Source organism: Talpa europaea, assembly GCF_964194135.1.
Source record: "Talpa europaea genome assembly, chromosome: 4".
In the NCBI taxonomy this organism is placed as follows: Eukaryota; Metazoa; Chordata; class Mammalia; order Eulipotyphla; family Talpidae; genus Talpa; species Talpa europaea.
Window position 1 is genome coordinate 86,799,660 of NC_140070.1, and position 25,724 is coordinate 86,825,383.

The window sequence follows — 25,724 nt, forward strand, 5'->3', positions numbered from 1 at the left end:
TCAGAGTTCAATTTTGTATACAACTTGTTATTTTTTTATCACATGCTACATTTTCAATAACCTGCAAATGTAAACTTGTTTGCTTATTAGTTTTCTTGTACACTCTCTGTTTTCCCCATCAGAAGGGAAATTGCTGAGGGCTGTGACCTTCCCTGATTTTGTTGTTGCTGTTGCTGTTGTGTTTTGTTTTGTTTTCACTGCTGTGTCCCCAGGGCTAAGCAGAGTGTCTGGCCCATAGGAAAGGGATATCCATAGACTATGTCTTGGATAGTATGTCTTCATGCATTCTTCTGTGATTCTCCTGTCAAACTCAAGATGTCTTAAGATGAACTCATCTATCCTTCAGAATTATTTTGCCCTATGAAATTCCTTCACCACTGTTTACTCAGATGTGTATACTTAAAATTTTTTATTTAAAAAGTATTGCTTAAAAACATTTTTTGGGGGGTTTCCTTGCCCCTCCCTGGCCTAGTTCCATCGGCCTGGGAGTCCCACTTTATTTTGGTTCCTTTTCTCCTCAATAAACTTTTTCTTTCTTTAAACAAAAAAATAAAAGGGAAGAAGGGAAGTAGGCTCAATAAACTTTTTTGTTGCTCAATAAACTTTTTGTTGCTTTTAAAAACTTTTTTGAAGCTTTATTTTACAATTGAAAAACCTATATAAAAGTTGAAAGAGAACACTGAATACCTACATACCCTTCACCTAAATTCACCAATTATTAGTAATTTATCTCTTTCTATTTTTTTCATGAGGTTTTGAAATTTATAGGCATTATGATTGTCACCTCAAAAATCTTCAGACTTGTATCTCCTAAAAACAAGGGCATTTTCTTATACAGATTAATACTCCTTACTCGGGAAATTTAGCCCATGAAAATTTGACATTCATGTGGTGTTTTTGTGTTAATACATAATCCAGACTCAAATTTCTCCACTTATTCCAGTAACTTTTTTTCCCCTTGATTCTTTTTGTTGTCATGTCTCTTCAGTCTCCTTTAGCCTAGAGCAATTCTACTATTTTTGTTTGTTTTAGTCTTTCGTGATATTAAACATTTGAAGTATCCAGGTGAGTTATTTTGTAAAAGGTAGACTGCTTTACAATTAAGGATATGTCAGAATACTAAATCATTCAATCTTTTTAGTATGACCCAGCAAAGAGTGCATGATACCAGCTTGTCCCATTATTGAGTTTGATTTCTTGTGTCTGTGAGGTTTCTGCAATGTGAAGTTTTATTTCTTCTCTTGTAAATAGGTAATCCATGGGGTGATACTTAAAGACTCTGTGACTATCCTGTTCTCCAACTTGTGCTCAATAGTTTTGGGATCTACCAATCATCTTTACTGGAGTATATTATTACATTAGAGATTGAAAATGATTTTCTAATCTGTAATTCTTTCCATATTTCGGCATGATTTCCATAGATGTGTACTCTGCAGTATAAGCAGAGGGAGTTCATTCATGTCCCTATCAGTCTTTAAGCTCTTCCCTATTTCAGGAGCAGTGAAATGGTTCTCACACATCTTTCATGTTCTCTGCCGTAGTCATAGAATCATCCATTTGCCCAGACCAGATTCTTTTATTTTTTTAAGCATAATTATTTTTGATTCTTCTTTACCTTTTCACACTTTATGAGTCTCTTCCCATTCATTAAAACTTCTTTACATTGAGTGCTTATGATGAACTAAGCACCATGTGAAGACTGAATACAAAACTATGAACAAGATGGTTACATTCCCATCTCTTGTGTCTGGGAGGAAAAACAGACATAGTGCAAATATATATATATATATTTATATATATATATTTAGAGAGAGAGAGAGAGAGAGAGAGAGAGGTACATGTGTATGTGTATACATGCATATTACTATACATATATGTAGAAATAAATGTATACTTACAAATTGTGATAAGTGCCTTGAAGGAAAATTACATGCCATGTAATTACATGTCTGTCATGCAAAATGAAATGACTCTTACTTTTGAGTCTTTCTTCCTCTCCACAAAGTCTCAGAACATTTCCCTATGGTTTCTTCAGTGGGGTAGTTGGACTTTCTGCATGGTGACTCAGAATTCCCAGAAGCACATCAGGAAAAGCTTGTCATAATTTTCAAGGGCCCATCACCTCTTTTGCCCTGTAGGAACTTTCCTCCATTAAAAAAAAATCAAATTTATATTTTATGACTGCATTAATATAAACATGAGTATATATTAATGTTAGAAGCTAATTTTTTCCTTGGCTATGGAAGTTTATTTTTTCCTGTTGCTTTTTTAAGGAGTTAAAACATTGTTGTAGGCCATGAAAATATTGTAGATCTAATGTCAAACCTGTTGTGTTCTTAGTTAAATCAAGTCACAAATGAGCCCTGGGCAGGGACTACATAGACCCAGAAGTACAGTTCACTGGAAAATAGTTATTACCTTTGATTATAACACAGTTTCAAGAAAGGATGTATCAACCTGTTTTCTCTAACTCACTTTTTTGTGGAAATGAGATAAGAAGAGAGTATGAAATCGGGAAGGTAGATTTGTCAGTTGGTCACCTGGGCTATGAGCTGATTTTATGTTAAAATTTCTTTGTTCCCTCACAAGGTGTTTTTTTTTTTTTTTTTTTTTTTTGCAGTTGTGCTTGTTTTTTAAATGATATTTACTTATTTATTTTCAGGAATGTCAGGAAAACCTCAGTAACATGGGTGTTGGTCAGTCTGTGTACTTCAATGCTGGTTTTCAACCTCCTCTTTGTGTTTGGAATTGAAAACTCCAATAAGACTTTAGAGGCAAGTGACCCTGAGAATACAATTGACAAGGAGCCGAATGTAGTGCCTCAAACAGACAACACGGCCGCCACGTCCAACCCTACATGCACTGCAGTTGCGGCTTTGCTGCACTATTTTCTGTTGGTGACATTTGTCTGGACTGGTATCAGTGCCACACAACTCTATTACCTTCTAATTAGGACCATGAAGCCTCTTCCTCGATATTTCATTCATCTAGCCTCTTTAGTTGCGTGGGGTAAGTGTTTACTTCTCCACATACTTAGGAATTAAATTTTGTAGCGATCCTTTAATTTAAACAAGCACCAATTGAAGGCCTAACAGTACATGGAAAATCCAATAAAATTTAAGAGTGCCTTCTGATTAGTATCTCAGATTTCTGGGAAGGAGAAAGAAGTAATTAAGGCAGCTGTCCTATACTATAGGATTGCTCATAAGAGAACTTTAGGATGTGAATTTCTTTTAACATCTCCATTTATTTGACTTGAGATTTTATACCACAAATAAGTAACTTCCTAGCTACTTTAAAAGAAATTCTTCAAGAAAGACATTCATTGTGACTCTTTTAGAAAAATATTTTGAAAAATCTGTGGAGTTCCAGCAAAAGAGAATTGTTTCAGTGATACCTAAATCTAAATGTTTTCAAGTGAAAGAGAAATTAGACCTTTTATGAATGGAAATTGTGGTAAGAGTCACTAAGAAATCAGAAATAGTATAGTACTGGTATGAGAGCCAACACTAAAATGGAAAGGAGAACACTTAACTGAGGAAAAATGTCCACTGTTGACCAATATATGTAAGATATTTAACACATTGTCAATAGTGGAAGGAACAATATATCCTGAAAAGGGTCAGATGCATAATTCATTCATGGTCTTTTATAATTAATCCCAGGCTTGGGTAAATTATTTATTCTTTGCCTCTCTTTATCACATAGGAGTCCCAGCGGTAATGGTGGCTGTGACACTGGGAATTATTTATGCTCAGGATCCAGGCAACTCAAATTGGGAGCTAAAGTACCGGCAAGAGTCATTGTGAGTTTATGTTTTTTTAAATGGCCATGTCTTTGACAAAGCAGTGTAACTCTTCAGTGATGTTGTGTCCGAGTATCACTGTATACATCTCATTTTATAAATGCCATATTAGATGAGTATTTCAAATTCTCAGAGAACATGTTACAATTTAAATACATTAAGCTTTTTTATTAATGTGCTTTATATTTTATTACATTTTACAAGCTTTAATTACTTTAAATGTTACCATTAAAATTTTAGCATCTAAATTTTAACAATTTGAGTATAAGAATAGTAATTTCTTTTTTTTTAAATTTTTTCTTCTTCTTTTTTTAAAATAAATTTTATTTTTATATTCCCCATACAATTGCGACCCCCTTATTTTGACCCCAATCCTTCCCCTCCCCACCCCCCACCCCCCATAGAGTGTCTCTGGTTCATAGTTTTTTGTTGATTTTGATTTTCAATTTCTTATAGTTATTCATTTTCCTGGTCCCTTATTTAAGTTTTCTAGATTCCTGCTAGGAGTGAGACTATCTGGTATTTTTCTTTTTCTTTCTGGCTTATTTCGCTGAGCATGAGCCCTTCCAGTGCCATCCAAGTTGCTGCAAATCGCATGTGTTTATCTTTTTTGAATGCTGAGTAATATTCCATGGTGTATATGTACCACATCTTCTTGATCCAGTCATCTATTTTTGGGCATTGGGTTGTTTCCAAAGCTTAGCTATTGTAAACAGTGCTGCTATAAACATAGGGGTGCAGGTGTTCTTTGGAATTGATGTTTCTGTGTCCTTTGGGTAAATACCTAGGAGTGGAATTGCTGGATCATATGGAAGCTCTATGTTTAGTAGGTTGAGAAATCTCCACACAGCTTTCGATAGTGGTTGGACCAGTTTGCACTCCCACCAACAGTGCAGAAGAGTTCCATTTTCTCCACAACCTAGACAACATTTGTTGTTGCTAGTTTTTTTAATATGTGCCATTCTCACTGGTGTAAGATGGTATCTCATGATTTGCATTTCCCTGATTACAAGTGATGTTGAACATTTTTTCATATGCCTGTTGGCCATTTGCATTTCCTCTTCAGAGAAATTTATTTTTAGCTCTTCTGCCCATTTTTTGACAGGATTATTTTCTTTGTTTTTGTTGAGTCTTATCAGCTCTTTGCAGATTTTTGTGATTAGTCCTTTATCATTAGTGTTGTGTGCAAAAATGTTCTCCCAGTTGGTGGGGTTTCTCTTTGTTTTGGTTATTGTCTCTTTTGCTGTGCAGAAGCTCTTTAATTTAATGTAGTCCCAGCTGTTTATCTTTGCCTTCACTATCACTGCTTTGGGTGATGTGTCTGTAAAGATGTCTTTGATGTGCATATTGCGTAGTGTTTTGCCTATATTTCCTTCTATGTATTTTATGGTTTCAGGTCTTATGTCTAGTTCTTTAATCCATTTTGAGTTGATTTTTGTGTATGGTGTGAGGTAGTGGTCAAGCTTCATTCTTTTGCATGTAGCGACCCAGTTTTCCCAGCACCATTTATTGAACAAACTTTCTTTGCTCCAATGCATATTCTTTGCTCCTTTGTCAAAGATTAGTTGACCATAAATCTGTGGGTTTATTTCTGGATTTTCTATTTGATTCCATTGGTCTGTGTGTCTGTTCTTGTTCCAATACCATGCAGTTTTGATGATTATGGCTTTGTATATAGTTTGAAGTCTGGGAGTGTGATGCCTCCATTCCCTTTTTTTTTTTTCAGGAGAGCTTTGGCTATTTGGGTTTTTTTGTGATTCCATATGAATTTCATCAATAATTGTTCTATTTCTTTGAAGAATTGCTGGAGACCCACCCCAGCTAGAAGTCGTGTCAGGGATCTCAGACAGGAGAGGACAGAGTTGGTGAAAGTTCCTTTTTCTCTTTCTCTTGGAGGGCTGAGGGGAAGTGGAGCGAGGTAAGAGTGAGGAAGACACAGACACCTTATTTTGTGCAAGTATCTCCTGGTGAGGGTCTCAGCGGGTCTTTATTTATACCTTAAGGCAAGCGGTGGGATTACATCAGTGTAAGCATCGAGGCAGAACAGAAACAATCAATACATATTTTCTCATGCAAAGACTCCCTAGGTCTCACACCTAAAGGGCAATTCTCTGGTAACCTTAAGAACAATTAGTTTCCTAAATACAGCTCATTTACTAACATTATCAATCATATATGACAGCACAACATTTGTCAGCAATTAAACTTTCCCAGTTACAAAGTGGGTGTAAAATTCCTATTCTATATTCTATTACTAAAATCAGTCTATCTCCTAGCACTCAATTAACTTGGTTAATATATTGATTACTTCAAAGTGGTCTGAAACAACTCATCAAATTTAAGTAAGTTCTACTGAAGTCTAACTCCTAACTAGAAATTCCTAACCTCCACAAGGCCTGCGAACTATTGACCTCTTGCAAACACCAGGAAATGTACTGCTGGTGCAAACATGTACCCCCCCCCCATGTCAGGCTATGGCTTCCAAGCACAGTTGGTTCAGGGCAGCTTGTTCTCCATAGTTCTCAGGGCTGGAACATTTCTTTCCTAACTATACCTTTTGCATTATTTACTTTCTATGATATTAATTCAAGTGCAAGAATAACAAATCAATTAACGTCTAGATCCGAATTGGGTTTTCATATGCCAATTAATGACTAACTAATTTCTGCATTAACCAAGAACAAAGAGGAGAGCTTTAGCAGGCATTGCCATGGAGACTCCCTAGGTCAGATATTCTTTGGGAAGCGCAAGAACTCCCCTCTTCTGGGAAGTACAACTTTCCCTCTTCGGGGGAGCACAGGAATTCCCCGCTTCTCAGGAGTCTCCCCCAATGCCCTGACCATGTCAAGAGACAGCATGGGAGGCGCAGCCTGCCGCAAAGAATGACACTGAAATTTTTATTGAAATAGCATTGAATCTGTATATTGCTTTTGGTAGGATGGCCATTTTAATAATGTTTATTCTTCCAATCCATGAGTAGGGGATGTGTTTCCATTTTTTTGTGTCTTCTTCTATTTCTTTTAACAGTGTTTTATAGTTTTCTTTGTATAGGTCCTTTACCTCTTTTGTTAGATTTATTCCCAAGTATTTGATTTTTTTGTTTCGATAATAAAAGGGATGTTTTTTTTGATTTCTTCTTCAGATTTATTGTTTGTGTATAGGAAGGCGACTGACTTTTGCATATTGATTTTGTATCCTGCCACTTTACTGCACTGATTGATGAGTTGAATTAATTTTTCTGTGGAGTTTTTGGGGTTCTCTATGTATTTTATCATATCATCTGCAAATAGTAATAGTTTGACTTCTTCTTTTCCTATTTGGATTCCTTGTATGTCTTCTCTTTTCTTATTGCTCTGGCTAGGACTTCCAGTATTATATTGAAAAGCAGTGGTGAGAGTGGACATCCTTGTCTTGTTCCAGATCTTAATGGAAATACTTTGAGCTTTTCACCATTGAGAATGATACTGGCTGTTGGCTTGTCATAGATGGCCTTTAAGATGTTGAGGTATGTTCCTTGTATCCCAGGAATTTCAAGGGCTTTTATCATGAGTCGGTGTTGCACTTTGTCAAAAGCTTTCTCAGCATCTATTGATATTATTGTATGGTTTTTATATTTTTTTGTTGATGTGTTGGATAACATTGACTGATTTTCGGATGTTGACCATCCTTGTGTCCCTGGCATGACTCCTACCTGTTTGTGGTGAATTATCTTATGGATACATTGTTGGATTATGATAGCTAAAATTTCATTGAGGATTTTTGCATCAGTGTTCATTAGGGAGATTGGCCTGTAGTTTTCCTTTTTTGTGTTGTCCTTGTTCAGTTTTGGTATTAGTGTAATGTTGGCTTCATAGAACGTGTTTTGTATTGTCCCCTCCTTCTCAATTTTTTGGAAGAGTTTGTGAAGGATAGGCACTAATTCGTCTCTGAATGTTTGGTAGAATTCATTTGTAAATCCATCAGGTCCTGGGCTTTTGTTTTTGGGGATGTTTTTGATTACCATTTCAATTTTGCTGCTTGTAATTGGTCTGTTTAGGTGTTCTATTTCTTCTTTATCTAGCTTTGGGTGATTGTAGAGTTGTAGGAATTTGTCCATCTCCTCTAGATTGTTGAACTTGTTTCCATATAACTCTTCATAGTAGTTACTGATTATTCTTTTGATTTCTGCTGTGATTTGTCCTCTTTCATTTATGATCCTGTTTATTTGTGCTTTCTCCCTTTTTTCCTTTGTGAGTCTGGCTAGGGGTTTGTCTATTTTATGGATTTTTTCAAAGAACCAGCTCTTGGTTTCATTGGTCTTTTGGATTGTTTTTTAGTTTCAATTTCATTTATTTCTGCTTTGGTTTTTATTATTTCTTTTCTTCTACTGGTTTGGGGTTTTTTTTTTTTTTGTTCTTTTTCTAGATCTTTGAGCTTCGAGATTAGGTTGTTTCTTTGAGTTCTTTCTTGTTTCTTGATGTGATCCTCTATTGCTATATATTTTCCCCTTATTACTGCTTTTGCTGCATCCATACATTTAGGAAATTGGTGTCCTCCTTGTTATTCAATTCAAAGAATTTTTTAATTTCTTCTTTGATCTCCTTATTAGTCCAGTGGTCTTCCAGAAGTGTGGTTTTCAATCTCCATGAGGTAGGAGAGTTTTTTGCCTTCCTTTTATGGTTTATTTCTAGTTTGATGCCTTCATGGTCAGAAAAGATGGTTGGTATGATTTCACTCTTGGTGTATCTGTTGATGTTTGTCTTGTGTCCCAGTATGTGATCGATCCTGGAGAATGATCCATGTGTGCTTAAGAAAAATGTGTACTCAAATTTTTTTGGGTTTAGTGTTCTATAGATGTCTGTTAAGCCTAAGCGCTCTAGATACTTATTTAGAGCTTTAGTGTCTTTGCTTATTTTTTGTCTCGTTGATCTATCCATTGTTGATAGTGGTGTGTTGAAGTATCCCACTATGTATGTGTTTTCTCTGATGCCTGTTTTCAGAGATGACAATAGTTGTCTGATATATTTTGGTGCTCCTTCGTTAGGTGAATATATGTTAATGAGTGTTATTTCTTCTTGAAGTATTGTCCCCTTGATCATAATGTAGTGACTGTTGGGGTCTCTTTTTATCTTTTTGAGTTTGAAATCTGTTTTATCTGATATGAGTATAGCTGTTTCTGCTTTCTTTTTTGCTCCATTTGCTTGTAGGGTTGTTTTCCATCCTTTAACTTTGAGTCTATTTTTATCTTTTGTAGCTAAATGTGTTTCCTGGAGACAGCAAAAGGTTGGGTTTTGTTTCTTAATCCAGCCAGTGACTCTGTGACTTTTTATTGAAGAGTTTAGTCCATTTACATTTAGAGTTAATATTGATATGTTAGCATCTGTATTTGCCATTGTGTTTGTCTTTCCTTCAATTTTATTTATTTATTCTTTTAATAACTTTTTTTTTTGGCCTCCTTTCGTTGTTATTCGTCCCTCTAAGGTTCTGGCTTTAGGACTCCTTGTATTTTTTGGAGTGGGGGTTTAGTCGTAATGAAATTCCAGAGTTTCTGTTTGTCTGGGAAGGTCCTTATTCTTTCTTCATAGAGGAAGGAGAGCTTTGTGGGATAGAGTATTCTTGGCTGGCATCTGTTTTCTTGGAGTCTGTTGACTATGTCCCTCCACTCTCTCCTTGCCCATAGTGTTTCTTCAGAGAAGTCTGATGTCAGCCTGATTGGTTTTCCTTTGAATGTTGTCTGTTTCTTCCCTCTTGTCAGTTTCATTATTTTTTCCTTTTTCTGGATTCTTGGGAGCTTTACTATTATGTGTCTTGCTGTATTTTTCCTTTTGTTGTGGAAGTTTGGTGTTCTTCTTGCTTCTTGTATATCAATTTCATCTCCTTCACGTTTGGGTAGTTCTCTTCAATTATCTCCTTGAATATTTTCTCTGTTCCTACATCTCTCTCCTCTCCTTCTGGTATTCCTATAACTCTTATATTTCCTTTCCTCATGGAGTCAGATAGTTCCCGAAGTCTTTGTTCAGTCTTTTTCCTTCTTACTTCTCTTTCCTTTTCTGTTTTGGTTCTTTTTATTTCTGTGTCTTCAAGAGTACTTATTCATTCTTCCATTTCATCTATTCTGCTTTCATTGCTTTTCCCAGAGTTCTTTAGCACCTCCATTAATTCTTTGATCTCCTGCATTTCTTTTACTACCCTCTTTAGGGACTCAATTTCATTCTTCTGATTGTTGATTATTTTTCCCTTATCATTGTTTTCCTTTATGACTTCTGTCAATTTTTTAATCATGGAAATTTTAAATTCTCTTTCTGGAAGGCTCAGAAGTTCTTCCAAATTACTATCATTGCAATCTCGGGGGTGGTTTTCTTTTTGTGGTGTGCTTTTTTCCTGAGGAGTTGCTGGATTGCGTGTGGTTCTTCTACTCCCTACTGTCTGTTTTCTAATTTGCTATATGCATTGGGACGCTGTGTTGCTGGGACTGGCTGGCATCTTGTGTGAACTTCTCCGCTCCCTTCTGGCTCCTCCGGGAGCCATCTGTAGGTTTCAAGCAGTCTTTACTGAAGAAAGATCCCTGTTCTAAAATGCCGATGTGGGCACACACTCCCCTGCGCACCTGGTCTGCCCCGGCTACCGCTCCCTCTCTGGGCTCAGACTGCAGGACAGAAGGGGCCTGGTGTGGGCGAACTTCCCAGCTCACCTCGGCTCCTCCGGGAGCCTTCTGCTGGTTTCAGGCAGTCTTTACTGGAGAAATGTCCCTGTTCTAAAATGGCGATGTGGGATGCACTCCCTGCGCGCCTGGTCTGCCCCGGCGGTAGATTCCTGCTCCCTCTCTGGGCTCGGACTGCAGGCCAGAAGGCGCCTGGCATGGGCGAACTTCCCAGCTCACCTCTGTGTCCTCAGGGAGCCTCCTGCTGGTTTCAGGCAGTCTTTACTGAAGAAATGTCCCTGTTATAAAATGGCGATGCAGGACGCGCTCCCTGCGCGCCCGGTTTGAGGCACACTCTTCTGCGTGCCCGATCTGCCCTGACCATGGGTGCCTGCTCCCGCTCTGGGCTCGGACTGCTGGTCAGTAGGGCCTGGTGTGGGTGAACTTCCCAGCTCATCACTGACTCCTCCGGGAGCCTTCTGCTGGTTTCAAGCAGTCTTTACTGAAGAAAGGTCCCTGTTCTATGGTGTGTTGGTGATTTTTTTTCTGGTCACTAGGTGGCGCCAGAGATCTCTCCTAGTGTCCTTGGGGAGCTGTTTTTTTTCCACCCTGTGGGACGGGAAACAGAGTGGGAGTGGTGGGGAATGCCTCAATGGCTTTGGGGTGCTGTGTCTGCCTTGTGCCCCACCGTTGTGGGGAACCCACGCTCCTAATTTCGTGCCCCGGGTCTCAGTTCCAAAGCCCTCAGGTCCAGGCTGCGGGCTGTAGCCCAGTTCAGTGTCCGCAGAAATGGCGCCTTTTGCACCCTGCTCCCGTGTCCAGGTGCCTGGTTTCTGATTACTCAGTGAGGGACATTCACCTCAGTGATGGCCCCCGCGCATCTCCCCGCAAGCCTAGGTCGCAAGCGCGGGGACCTGGGCAGCCACAATCCGCGTTTGCTTTTCAAGCGCTCTGCTTTTCCTCACAAGCTTCCTGGCTGGCCTGGGGCTGTGTGTAGGTCTCCGGGAGTCTTTGTTTTTCTCTAATGGCACCTGGAGCCATTCGCTCACCTCCGAGGCGAATCCTGCAGGGTTCTCCACAGCTCCAGTTCACGGGGTGTGGTGGCTAAAATAGTTCCTTTCCACTCATAGTCCTGCTTGATGCATAGTTTGTTCTTGTTGGTTGTTTTAGTTTTTTTTTTGTTTTTTTCCTCCTTTCTGTTGGTCGGAGAGTGCCGACTTTGTGGATGGGGATGGGTAGCAGGGTTCTGAGCTTTTCCCCCTTCTAGTCCTCTTTTATGGCAACTTTCTTCTTTGGGTAGTTTGCTGGAGTTGTCCATTTATCTTCCGTGTCCCAGTTCTCACTGGGACCTGCTGCTTTTCCTCCCTATTAACTTTTTTTTAATGGGAGACCTTACTCGCAGCGTTTCCTCGCTGCCCTGTTGATCTGCCCCATGAATAGTAATTTCTTAACACCATCAGCTGTTAGGTAGATTCTATGGTCATTTGATTGCACATATTTGTTCTAACTCACTTTTGAATGACAGCTAAAATCAACTTATTGAGCATACCAGATATAAAGCAAAGTAAATCTTTTCATTAACATGAGTTTTATGCTTAGGGTTTATACTTTAGGTAAATTTTAGATCCTTTGTATTCAATTAAAAGTGCTTGGAAGTCCATAACAATAAAGAATTTAAAAATGTATTTGACAGTTTTGCTTCCATTTTATCTTTACAAAATGTGAAAAATTCCTAAATAGCACTTTTGTTGATGGTTTAAATGTAATTAAGTAAAAATTAAGTACCGCTTAAATATTTATTTTTAAATGTTATTAAAGTAATAAACTATGGATATACAAATTTTATGAACTATAATTTCAGTTATTTGCCAAGTTTATATGATTTTGAAAACCCTAATAATTTATTATTTCAGTGTTATTGACATCTGTTGGCTCAAAACAATATTATCTTTTCTAAGCATCCAAAAAAGGGCTTATTAGATTTTAGTTTATAGTAGTATATATGAGAGTGTCTGTTAGCCTATATCCATATTTGTATTAGTGATAAATACTTTTAAATGCTTGGTATTTTATAACCACACTCATTTGTAACATGTAAGTTAAAGGCTTTTCAGGTTCGTCAGATATTCCTATGGAAGTAACATTTTGTGGTATCTGGGTACTTATTTATTTCCAGGGTGACTATGCCCACCTGTAGACTAGGAAACTATCTGTCTGAGTTGATTTTAGGAGCCTAACAGTCCAGGAACTATTTTCTTTGTTTAATTAGAATGAAACATATTTTAATGAGTTTTAAAATTTTAATTCCACAATTAGAGATCATGGATAAGATATAAAATCTCATGAGTGGGGTAATTCACAGCAATTAAATTATTAACTTCCTATCCTAGCTCAGGCACAGGACTGAACTACCGTAAAAGACACCTACTGTCTTAAATTTATTCACATTGAGCTATAAATAATTGAGTCGAGGCTTTCCTGGGTATAGTATTAGATGTTAGGAAAGGCACGAGGTGGCTGATAATAATGGAAGTAGGAAAGAAAAGAAAGGATGTGTAACATGATCTGCCTCATCTTGGGCCTTTTCGCCTGCTTTCTATCCATGCACAGGCAAGGAGGGTCACCTTTCTTTAGGATATATTTAGAAAGAGGAGGGATTATTTTGGGTTTTCCTAAAATCTCTCTCCAGGAGTTGTGGCTCAGTAGCCCATGCTTCCCCCCACTACTCCCCGCTCTGCCAGTCAGACAGAAACCCCCTAACTCACTTTCCTTGGAAATACTGTCATCTCTTCAAAGACCCATTAAAGAGTGACTTCAGGGTAGGCCACACCCTTCCTTAATGGTCTAATCCCAGCTCTCTGTACTACCAATCATTTAGTTTGTTTCAGGCTTTTCTAAAGGCCTGAAGGGTCTTGATAACATCTTGGGAATTTATAATGCTTAAGAGGGAATTTTTTTCAAGTGTGTGCTGTATATACTAATCAAGTTGTCTTTGTGGAAGAATATTTCATGGCAGAATCACTGAGGAATTGAACATTTTATCTGAGGTCACCTGTAATGCTTTCCACACTGTCAGATTTAACTCCAAGTGTGACTTTCCAATCTCAATTTTATTTTTTTTTTTAATTTTTTTTTTTATAGAGGCATGTTTCCTTCCTTCCTTCCTTCCTTCCTTCCTTCCTTCCTTCCTTCCTTCCTTCCTTCCTTCCTTCCTTCCTTCCTTCCTTCCTTCCTTCCTTCCTTCCTTCCTTCCTTCCTTCCTTCCTTCCTTCCTTCCTTCCTTCCTTCCTTCCTTCCTTCCTTCCTTCCTTCCTTCCTTCCTTCCTTCCTTCCTTCCTTCCTTCCTTCCTTCCTTCCTTCCTTCCTTCCTTCCTTCCTTCCTTCCTTCCTTCCTTCCTTCCTTCCTTCCTTCCTTCCTTCCTTCCTTCCTTCCTTCCTTCCTTCCTTCCTTCCTTCCTTCCTTCCTTCCTTCCTTCCTTCCTTCCTTCCTTCCTTCCTTCCTTCCTTCCTTCCTTCCTTCCTTCCTTCCTTCCTTCCTTCCTTCCTTCCTTCCTTCCTTCCTTCCTTCCTTCCTTCCTTCCTTCCTTCCTTCCTTCCTTCCTTCCTTCCTTCCTTCCTTCCTTCCTTCCTTCCTTCCTTCCTTCCTTCCTTCCTTCCTTCCTTCCTTCCTTCCTTCCTTCCTTCCTTCCTTCCTTCCTTCCTTCCTTCCTTCCTTCCTTCCTTCCTTCCTTCCTTCCTTCCTTCCTTCCTTCCTTCCTTCCTTCCTTCCTTCCTTCCTTCCTTCCTTCCTTCCTTCCTTCCTTCCTTCCTTCCTTCCTTCCTTCCTTCCTTCCTTCCTTCCTTCCTTCCTTCCTTCCTTCCTTCCTTCCTTCCTTCCTTCCTTCCTTCCTTCCTTCCTTCCTTCCTTCCTTCCTTCCTTCCTTCCTTCCTTCCTTCCTTCCTTCCTTCCTTCCTTCCTTCCTTCCTTCCTTCCTTCCTTCCTTCCTTCTTCCTTCCTTCTTCCTTCCTTCCTTCCTTCCTTCCTTCCTTCCTTCCCTTCCTTCCTTCCTTCTTCCTTCCTTCCTTCCTTCCTTCCTTCCTTCCTTCCTTCCTTCCTTCCTTCCTTCCTTCCTTCCTTCCTTCCTTCCTTCCTTCCTTCCTTCCTTCCTTCCTTCCTTCCTTCCTTCCTTCCTTCCTTCCTTCCTTCCTTCCTTCCTTCCTTCCTTCCTTCCTTCCTTCCTTCCTTCCTTCCTTCCTTCCTTCCTTCCTTCCTTCCTTCCTTCCTTCCTTCCTTCCTTCCTTCCTTCCTTCCTTCCTTCCTTCCTTCCTTCCTTCCTTCCTTCCTTCCTTCCTTCCTTCCTTCCTTCCTTCCTTCCTTCCTTCCTTCCTTCCTTCCTTCCTCCTTCCTTCCTTCCTTCCTTCCTTCCTTCCTTCCTTCCTTCCTTCCTTCCTTCCTTCCTTCCTTCCTTCCTTCCTTCCTTCCTTCCTTCCTTCCTTCCTTCCTTCCTTCCGCACGGGAGGGTGAGAGAATTCACCTGAGCCAGAGCGGGGAGCAGAGCAGGCAGAAGGACCGAAGTACACTGCTGAGGGGAGCAGCGGGCAGCAGGAGAAGTCTGCGCGCCATGCGGGACCCTCCTCCGGTGGCCGGGAAGCAGCTGGGGATGGAACCGGCGACGCAGAGGCCGCGGGCAGCTTCGCAACCCAGCGCTCAACCGCTGCGCCACGGGGGAGGCCCTCCAATCTCAATTTTAGACATTCTACTCCATAACTACAAGTTAGTCTCACTATAGGATCCATTCCTTTCCTTAGCAGTCTGTTTCTCAAAATTTGAGGTTTTTTTTTAAATAACAAAGGGAAAGGCTATCTTGATAATAAACCCACAACTATCTCTCCAAGCAGTACAAAGGTTTGAGGGGGTAGAGAGGAGTCTCCTCCAAAAAGACACTTCCAGAGGGCAAACCCATTCCCCTTCCAGGTGTCCCTACCTGTTTGAGGTAACTGAGGAACTGTACAGATACTTTTGTCTGTGTGCCTGTGCACACACAAGTCTGGGGTACAACTACTAATTGTCAAAAATTGTATTTTCTGAAGTTTAATAACTCAACACTCATGCAGGTGAAATATCAATTTATCCAATTGTTTCCTAATTCACAAGTCTACCTTTATTCAATAGAATACTGATTGTTTACTTTCTGTATCATATCCCCCCTCCCTTTTTTTTTTAACTGTGGTTTTTTTTTTTTTTTTTTTTTTTGGTCTGCTTGAAGAAGCCGTGCATTCATTTCTTTCATTTCAAACCTTTGATGGCTACTTGCTTAGTCACCAGAAGAGCTTCTGGAGATTTAAAAGTATTTCTCAGCAGGATTTTGTTAAATTCTTACCCAAGTGCCTTCCTATGTCTTGTGTTGTGGGGACTGCAAGATGGAGAACAGCAGGAGGCTTGTGCTCCAGCTACAGATGAAAAGAAAGGGAAGCCTGAAATCCTGATGATAAATGATTCATTCTTACAGTTTTATTTAGGCACAGATCTGTTCTATTAATGGGTCAGTGGCACTCCTTTAGATTTTTTAAATTCATTACAGAGACGTGAACTTCATCCCAATTTCCCCCTGGGTTGTTCAGATTCATTTCTAATGATTTAAATTACAAAACAATTTAGAAATCCTTGGCATGTATAATCATGGTGTTTTACCTGCAGGAGAAAGAAATATATATTAACTGAGTGTCAAATATATGCCAGGGCTTCTCATATTATTTTGTTTTTGCCCTAATGCCTACCTGATACTTATTGTTGGCTACTAAGACATCTCCTGATCTTACCTCCCAAACCTGGTCTTCCCATGATCTTCCCCTTCTCAGTTAATGGTGATTTCGTTTTTCTGGATACTTAGGCCGAAGACTTTGGAGTTACCCTTAGTTTTCCTATATTTCACAGCCAAACTGTCAGCAATTCCTTTTACTTCATTTTTAAATATATCTGAAATCAGACTATTTCTTAATAGTCTCCTAGCCAAAGTCACCTGATAATTGCCATAGAGTCCTGGCTTATTTCCTACTTATGCGTTTGTTCTTCTCATTTTTAATGTTTCTTTAAATTATTATTATTTTTTTAAGATTTATTTATTTATGCATACAAGAACTGGGGTACAGGCCAGAGCTGCAGAAGGTGGGGTGAGAGGATTCACCAGAGAGAGAATGGGGTACAGAACAGGTGGATCTACTGGAATACACTGCTGAGGAGAGCAGCGGGCGAGACAGGATCTATCTAGAATAATAATACTTCCATATTTCAAGAAAGATCATCAGGATTTCCCTTCTGGCTGAAAGTACATGCAGTCACCTATAAATTCCACACATTAAAATTTGCATCTTTTCACTAATCCTGTGTATTTACCCTGTTCTAGATTCACTAGATTCTTTGCTGTTCCTTACACTTTCATCTCAGGGCCTTTGCACTTGCTGTTCCCTCTGCCTGCCTGGAAGACCCTTATTTACTTTAGCTCTTTGTTTTTACATATCATTTCTTCCCATAATATGTTTTACTTATATTTAAAGTAAAACACTCACCCCTGGGGCCTCCCTGGTGGCGCAAGTGGTTGAGACCCACCCTATGAAGCTATCCGCAGCCACTGCAGCATGAGTTCAATCCCCTGGCAGGGAGCTGCCCACATGGCACAGCAGACCTCTCCTGTCTTGCCCACTGCTCCCCTCAGCAGTGTATTTCAGTCAGTCTGCCTATTCTGCTCCCCACTCTGTCTCTGGTGAATCCTCTCATCCCCTGCTTCTCTGGCCTGTACTCCAGTTCCTGAATGCATAAATAAATAATTCTTTAAAAAAAACCCCACTCACCTGGGCCTCCCTTGGTGGTGCAGCAGTTGAGCGCTGGGCTACAAATCTGCCCGCAGCCTCTGCAGTGCCTGTTCGATCCCTGGCCACTGGCGAGAGTCCTACATGGTGCGACAGACCTCTCCTACCACGCCTGCTGCTCCCCTCAGCAGTGTATTTCATCAGTCTGCCTTTGGGTCTGGTGAATTCTCTCCCTCCCATGCTTCTGACTGTACCCAGTGCTTGTATAAATAAATAAATAAATAAATAAATCTTTAAAAACAAAACAAAACAAAAAAAACCCCACTCACCCCCACCCTGCCATGTACACAGGTGCACACATGCACACATACATAGTGATACCTAGCCTCATTACCTGCTGTTTGTCACTTGTCATCAACTGGCATAGTATATATTTTATTTGTTATGTTTGTCTATTTCTCCTCACTAGCATAAATTTATGAGGGGGGTTTGTTACTGCTAATATCTTGGTATCTAGAAAAGTGTCTGGCAAATATCATGTATTCTATAAATAATTATTAAATGAATGAATTAGTTCTTACTATAATTCCAGGAGATTGAGTAATGTACTTAACAGGTGAGGGGAAATAAACACCATCAACAAAAGCAACAATAACAAATCCTAAATAGATATAATGAGGTTAAATAAATATTCAAATGCTTTTAAACATTAAACTTTTATTTTTAAATTGGATTAATTTTTATTGAGGTAATGTATGATTTAGGGGTACAGGTTCATATCCTCTGTACATATTTTACCACACCACACCTACCACCAAAGCAACAATAATCCTCTGCAATAGTCCATTGGGCCCCCTCCCTACTTTACTCTGCCCAAACCTCCTCAGGTAGGCTCAATTCTTACAGTCGGATTCCTTTTAAAAATAAAATATTTATTTTAACTGAGGTAGTTATATTGGGGTACCCCCACCAGGTATTACCACCATAGTGCACCTGTCACCAACTCACCCATAGTCTACCACCATAGATCACTGTGCTTCCTTCCCTCTTTCTTCTTACCCTTTCCCTCCCTCCCTTTAGTTCTGTAGTCAGCTATCAAGGGTGAGTTATTCAGCCTGTCTTTATCTGACTATTAGTTTATTACATTATATTGCACATTTTAGTGACATTGTCTGGTATTTCTCTTTCTGACTTATTTCACTTAGCATTACCCCTTTGAGCCCCTTCCTATTGCCACAAATGGCATAAGTTTCTTTTTTGATTGCTGAATAATGCTCCATTGTGTATGTATACCCCATCTTCTTGATTCACTTGCCTCTTCATAATTCACTTGTTTAATTGTTTCCATAATTTAGCTATAGTAAATAGTATTGCAATAAACACGGGACTGTGTTTCCTTTCAAATAAATGTTTTTGAATTTTTTGAGTATATGCCTAGGAATGGAATTACTGGATCATATGGCAGATCCATTTTTAATGTTTTTTAGGCACCACTGTACTTCTTTCAATAGAGCTGGACCAGCTTGCATTCTCACTGGTATTGTAAGAGGGTTGCCTTTTCATCACGTCCTCATCAGCACTTGTTGTTTCTGGTCTTTTTTTTAAATTTTATTTTTATATTCCCTGTACAATTGTAACCCCCTTATTTTGACCCCAATCCCTCCTTTCCCCACCCCCTCACCCTCCATAGTGTGTCTCTGGTTCATAGCTATTTGTTGATTTTGATTTTTTCTTTCTTATAGTTATTCTTTTTCCAGGTCCCTTATTTAGGTTTTCTAGATTCCTGCTATGAGTGAGACCATTCGGTATTTTTCTTTTTCTTTCTGGCTTATTTCGCTGAGCATGATCCCTTCCAGCTCCATCTATGTTGCTGCAAATTGCATGTGTTTATCTTTTTTGAATGCTGAGTAATATTCCATGGTGTATATGTACCACATCTTCTTGATCCAGTCATCTATTTTTGGGCATTTGGGTTGTTTCCAAAGCTTAGCTATTGTAAACAGTGCTGCCATAAACATAGGGGTACAGGTGCTCTTAGGAATTAATGTTTCTGCGTACTTTGGGTAAATACCTAGGAGTGGAATTGCTGGATCATATGGAAGCTCTATCTTTAGTAGGTCGAGAATTCTCCACACAGCTTTCCATAGTGGTTGGACCAGTTTGCATTCCCACCAGCAGTGCAGAAGAGTTCCTTTTTCTCCACAACCTCGCCAACATTTGTTATTGCTAGTTTTTTTAATATGTGCCATTCTCACTGGTGTGAGATGGTATCTCATTGTAGTTTTGATTTGCATTTCCCTGATTGCAAATGATGTTGAACATTTCTTCATATGCCTGGTGGCCATTTGTATTTCCTCTTTGGAGAAGTTTCTTTTTAGCTATTCTGCCGTTTTTTTTTTTGTTGTTGTTGTTTGTTTGTTTTTTTAGTTTTCTGTAATTTTATTTTATTTTTTATTTTATTTTTTAAAGATTTTTTATTTATACAAGCACTGGGTACAGTCAAAAGCACAGGAGGGTGAGAGAATTCACCAGAGTCAGAGTGGAGAGCAGAGCAGGCAGACTGATGAAATACACTGCTGAGGGGAGCAGTGGGTGGCAGGAGAGGTCTGCGCGCCATGTGGCACCCTCGTTGGTGGCTGGGTATTGAACTGGTGCTGTGGTGGTGGCGGGCAGCTTCGCAGCCCAGCGCTCAACCGCTGCGCCACCAGGGGAGGCCCAATTTTTTTTTATTTAAATATTTTATTTTATATAATTCTTACATCTTTTTTCATCTTTGCATAATGTATGCATTTTCATTTTGGTTATATTCCCCATACAATTGCACCTCTCCCCTTATTTTGACTCTAGTCCTTCCTTTCCCTGCCCCTGCCCCCCATAGTGTGTCTCTGCTTTATAGTTGCTTGTGATTTTGATTTTTGTTTTGTATTGATTAGACTTTTTCCTGGTCTCTTATTTAGGTTTTCTAAATTCCTGCTATGAGTGAGACCATCTGGTATTTTTCTTTTTCTTTCTGACTTATTTCGCTGAGCATGATCCCTTCTAGCTCCATCCATGTTGCTGCAAACTGCATGTGTTTATCTTTTTTGATTGCTGAGTAATATTCCATTGTGTATATGTACCACATCTTCTTGATCCAGTCATCTATTTTTGGGCATTTGGGTTGCTTTCACAGCTTAGCTGTTGTAAATAGTGCTGCTATAAACATAGGGGTGCAGGTGCCCTTTGGAATTACTGTTTCTGTGTCATTTTGGTAAATACCTAGGAGTGGAGTTGCTGGATCATATGGAAGCTCTATCTTTAGTAGGTCAAGAAATCTCCACACAGCTCTCCATAGTGGTTGGACCAGTTTGCACTCCCACCAGCAGTGCAGGAGAGTTCCTTTTTCTCCACAACCTCGCCAGCATTTGTTGTTGCTAGTTTTTTTAATATGTGCCATTCTCACTGGTGTGAGATGGTATCTCATTGTAGTTTTGATTTGCATTACCCTAATTGCAAGTGATGTTGAACATTTTTTCTTATGCCTGTTGGCCATTTACATTTCTTCTTCAGAGAAGTTTCTTTTTAACTCTTCTGCCATTTTTTGACTGGATTATTTTCTTTGTTTTTGTTGAATCTCATCAGCTCTTTGTAGATTTTTGTGATCAGTCCTTTATCATTAGTGTTGTGTGCAAAAATGTTCTCCCAATCAGTGGGGTTTCTCTTTGTTTTGGTTATTGTCTCTTTTGCTGTGCTGTTCCTGGTCTTTTTAATAGGTTCCATTCTCACAGGTGTGAGATGGTATCTCATTGTAGTCTTCATCTGCATTTCTCTAATAAGTGATTGTGAACATTTTCTTCATGTGCTTATTGACCATTTGAGCATCTTTGGAGAAGTGTCTGTTCAGTTCTTTTGCCCATTTTTAAATTGGGTTATTTATTTGGTTTTATGAGTTCTTTGTATACTTTGATATCAGTCCTTTGTCAGATGTATGGTGTGCAAATGTTTTCTTCCACTCAGTTACGGTGTCTTTTCATTTTAGTTGTGGTTTCTTCCACTGTACAGAAGCTTTTTAGTTTGATGTAGTCCCAGCTGTTTATGTGCTCTTTTGTTTTCCTTGTTGTTGGGATGAATCCCTAAAGGCATGACTAAAGCTTATGTCTTGTTTTGCCTATGTTTTCTTTGATGTATTTTATGGTTTCAGGTTTTATGTTCAAGTTTTTGATCCATTTTGGAGTATGGTGTGAGATCATTGTCTAGTTTCATTCTTTTGCATGCAGCTGTCCAGTTCTCCCAACACCATTTACTGAAGAGTTTATCCTTGTTCCAGTGTATGTTTTTCACACCTTTGTTATTGATTAACTATCCATATATATGTGGGTTTATTTCTGGTATCACAATTCCATTCCATTTGTCTATATATCTGTTAAATATTAAACTTTTAAAAATGTTCATTAATAAGGGACTTCTTAAATAATACATATATAACAAAATAATGTGCAGCTGTGAAAATATTGAGAACAGTCCTTATATTCTGAAATGGAAGGATCGCTAAGACATGTTATTAAATGAGGTATAGACTGATCATCATATGCTATCATTTGATTCAATCAGGAAAAAAATGTACATTTGCTGATGCATGCATAACCTAAATCTGGAGTAATTCATGGGAAGCAGTGATTACCATTGGAGATAGAAACTATGTGACTAGAAATAATATAGGAGAGAATCTTGACTCTCTTGTTTTTTTCTGAGTTAGGCATTGTATTAATTAATTTATTTTTATATTTATTTTCTTACATTGTTGTTCATTTTTGTACAGTATTTGATTTCTCCCCTCAGGGGTAATTCCCATAGTTCTCTCACCACCATAGCACCCATTTCTATCACATAGTCCCTTGTGTTCTTCCCTCATCTGTTTTGACCCTTCTCCCCTCACCTCCCCTGCTGTACATCTCAGATCTATGGTCAGCTTGCAAGTTTTGTCTTTTTCCTAAGGATCTTTGTTCTCTATTATATTTTGTTCCTTTTAAATTTGGAGCTATCTGGATGTACTATGTGTGTTAAAAAATTGCGTAGAATCAGATACCTAGTAAGTGACAGAGTGTGATATTTATTATAAATTCAGGACTGTTTCACTCAAAAACCTTTTTACTTTTCACTAACCCCCACTGTTTGACAGAGAAATATGGCACAACCAGCACATTATATTTTTCGAGTGAGTTGAATTCTTGAAAGTCATCTCAAATATATAGAATACAAAAGGATACTGATTTTTAGTAGGTCTTTCCATTAAGTGAATGTCAATAATGTTAATGGCATAGGGAACCAGTTTGTATACCTCAGTCTGGTGAAATCATTTCTTTTCTCTCCATAGCTGCTGGCTGGAAACTAACCGTCTTCTAGAAGGTCCATTTTTGTGGTCATTTCTCATACCTGTGACCATTATCCTTATTAGCAATATTACTATATTTATTATCATCACAGTCAAAGTCCTATGGAAGAATAACCAGAATCTGACGAGGTAAGATTCCCAGTTTCCTGACAGAGGAACTGTCAGGAATGGCTCTTCTAGTACAAAAGAGCAGAATAATACATCCACAGTTCCTATAAGAGTTTTCAGATGCTGGATAATATCAGGGATATGTGGTTTGCAGAACATAAACTTTGTCTCAGAAATTGTCTCATCTTCCAGCATCTTTACTACAATACACGCCTACTGAACTATATTATACACTTTTGTACTAGATAAGCCCAACTGAAAACTAAACCTACTTCAAGAAAAAAAGTTTTCCTCCATATCCAACATTCAAGAGACGGGCTTTGAATAATTAAAGAAATGAGAATATGTGAGAAGATGCTGGTAATAGTATTTTAAAAATTTTTTATAAGCTAGTAGCTTTAGGCCATATTTTACACTTACACTTGAATCACATAATGACTTTAAATTTTTAAAATTTGTTGCAAACTTAAAAATCAGGAGGTTTTGCTTAAATTTATATTTTCTTTTTAAAAAGCTAGACGATCTGGCTACATCGACGCAACATTACTTATAGATATGGCATGTGCTCTCTGGTTATCAGTTCTCGTGTGGATTGCTTCTATTCCTTTTATAACTTGTCTCATTCCAGTTAGCATATTTATCATCATTCTTGACATATAGTAAGAGCTTTCAATTGGAGAGACAAAGAACAGAAATTATTAAACTCATATACTCCTTCTACCATTTCACAGCATGAAGTGCTTAGAATTATAGTGCTAAAGTGATTGGAATTCAGATTTAATTCTACAAAAGTCTGCTTAACCTAACTCAATTAATTATAAGCACATGTACAAGCTTTGTTGGTCATCAAATGGATCCATTTGGTATAAACAAATGGTTGAAAACAATCATTAGTTGGAATGTAATCTTAAATATGTACTTTAACAATCAAAATTAAGTGCCATCTATCATCTTTCCTATATGAATAACAGTTCATATTGAGGGATAAGTGATAATCATTCAAACCAAAGTTTTATTAGAAACACAGAAAAATCTTGGTGAAGTTTTCTTAGCTTAGTTGCAAATTAGTTTATATTTCCTTTACATAAAACAATATCGTTTTGGCCATAGGTATCAACCAAATTTGCGTTTCTGATTTTATTTCTGATAGCTTGTGGTTTTAAATTGACTTAGTTATAATGAAAAACAGGTTATAATTTAATTGTTTAACAAATTATCTTGAACGTGTCAGTTATTTTTTCCTTTTTGCTCCACAACAAAAGTTAAGCAAAATATTTAATATTGGTTATGAATTTCACTGTTGGTCAGGTGGTTGTACTGGCTTAAATGTGGATGGATGATGTAAAGTCTGGAGGTTAGTCTTCAGTAGGAGCTGTTCAGTGGGTAAGCTCTTCTCTGCACCATGTGGATGCCCCAGCTCTACTAAGCCAGCCCAGACTTATCTAACTTTCAAAGAGCAATAAGAGAGGGCAATCTGTAAAAAACAAAAATGCTTTTGAGCTTCTGCTTGTGCAGTTATTACTGTCCCATTGCTCAAAGAAAGTCATATAGCCAAGCCAAGATTCTCTGCACTTGAAAACCTTTCATTCCCATATCCACCTATGGCATGGGAGGTCATAGTTGACTCCAAAATTAATTTCTCACTGACTGATACAGTAATAAAAATCACTAAGATAAAATGCCATTCCAAAGAAAGAGTTGATTCTTTGTGAAATTTGCCTGCAACAGTATTTAGGGAACTGTTTATGCTTCAGTTTTAAAGCAAGTATCACTATATTTCTTTTTTTTTTTTTAAGATTTATTTTTATTTATTTATTTGTTTGTATATACAAGCACTGGGTACAGTCAGAAGCGCGGGAGGGTGAGAGAATTCACCAGAGCCAGAGCGGGGAACAGAACAGGCAGACTGACGAAATACACTGCTGAGGGGAGCAGCGGGGCAGCAGGAGAGGTCTGCGCGCCATGTGGGACCCTCCTCTGGTGGCCGGGGGGTGGCCGGGGAGCAGCCGGGGATCGAACCGGCGCTGCAGAGGCTGCGGGCAGCTTCGCAACCCAGCGTCAACCGCTGCGCCACCGGGGAGGCCCAAGTATCCCTATATTTCTTATTGGAGCTTGCAAAATAAGATTTTATTCAGAATAACATAGGACTAGCATAATTTTTTTCACCTGAGGCAAAGTATTCTCAATGTGGGGGAGGAGGAGAGTAACAGTGATGTTAATAAACCAAAAACCTGAATAATCCGTATCTTCTTTCTTGCTTTCTCTACCTAGTACAAAAAAGTCTTCATTCCTCCGGAAGATCTTTAGCACGTTATCTATTGCAGTCGTTTTTGGAATTACCTGGATTCTGGCATATTTAATGTTGATTGATAATGAGGCTGCATTAGTCTTCAGCTACATATTCTGCCTTTTCAATAGTACTCAGGTATGGTATGCATTACTTGAAAGTAGCAGACTGTGCAGTGATGGAGATAATACACTGCGCCTAAGTTTTCTGTTTTTAAAGTTTCCTGAAAATAGTTGCTTGATTGCCTTTAAGATACTCTTTGTAATATACTTTGAGGGAACATAAAGAAAAGCTTTATGAATTCCTGTTATGTATTTTTATATCCTAGGACTGGAGATCCTAGAGAATAATTGCAGTAGAATTGGGCCACACTATTTCTCTTCCATTGAGCAGATGCGATTTTGTTAAGGCCACTAACTTGGGAAATACCTTTCCTTTTCTCCCATGTAGTAGGTCCATGGCAGCTCCTCACCACGCTTGGTATATATTACGATGATGTAGTTACTGCTAGGGCTGGGACCACTATGGATTGGCTAATATTTTTCTTTCTCTTTTTAAAATTTTGTGTTATTTACCCCATCTTTTATAAGACTTTATTGAGTAATAATTGGGAATAATCGACAAATATTATTGTATATATTTTAAATATATGACATGATTTTCTATCATGATGTGAATCATTATAATATGATTATCAAAAAAAAGTAATTAACATGTTCATCACCTCACATAGTTAACATTTTTTGTA

The 25,724-nt window shown here is 38.5% G+C and overlaps 1 protein-coding gene across 1 annotated transcript in view; it reads left to right on the top strand.

Annotated features, from left to right (window-relative positions):
* ADGRG7 (adhesion G protein-coupled receptor G7) overlaps positions 1-25,724 on the top strand; it is a gene marked incomplete at both ends in the record, with an annotated part of 78,437 nt that overhangs the window by 35,042 nt on the left and 17,671 nt on the right. Inside the window, 4 exons of the mRNA XM_084232642.1 lie at positions 2,663-3,009; positions 3,709-3,805; positions 22,564-22,710; positions 24,961-25,114. Of these exons, the coding sequence (XP_084088768.1) occupies positions 2,663-3,009; positions 3,709-3,805; positions 22,564-22,710; positions 24,961-25,114 (745 nt within the window). The remainder of the gene's footprint in view (positions 1-2,662; positions 3,010-3,708; positions 3,806-22,563; positions 22,711-24,960; positions 25,115-25,724) is intronic.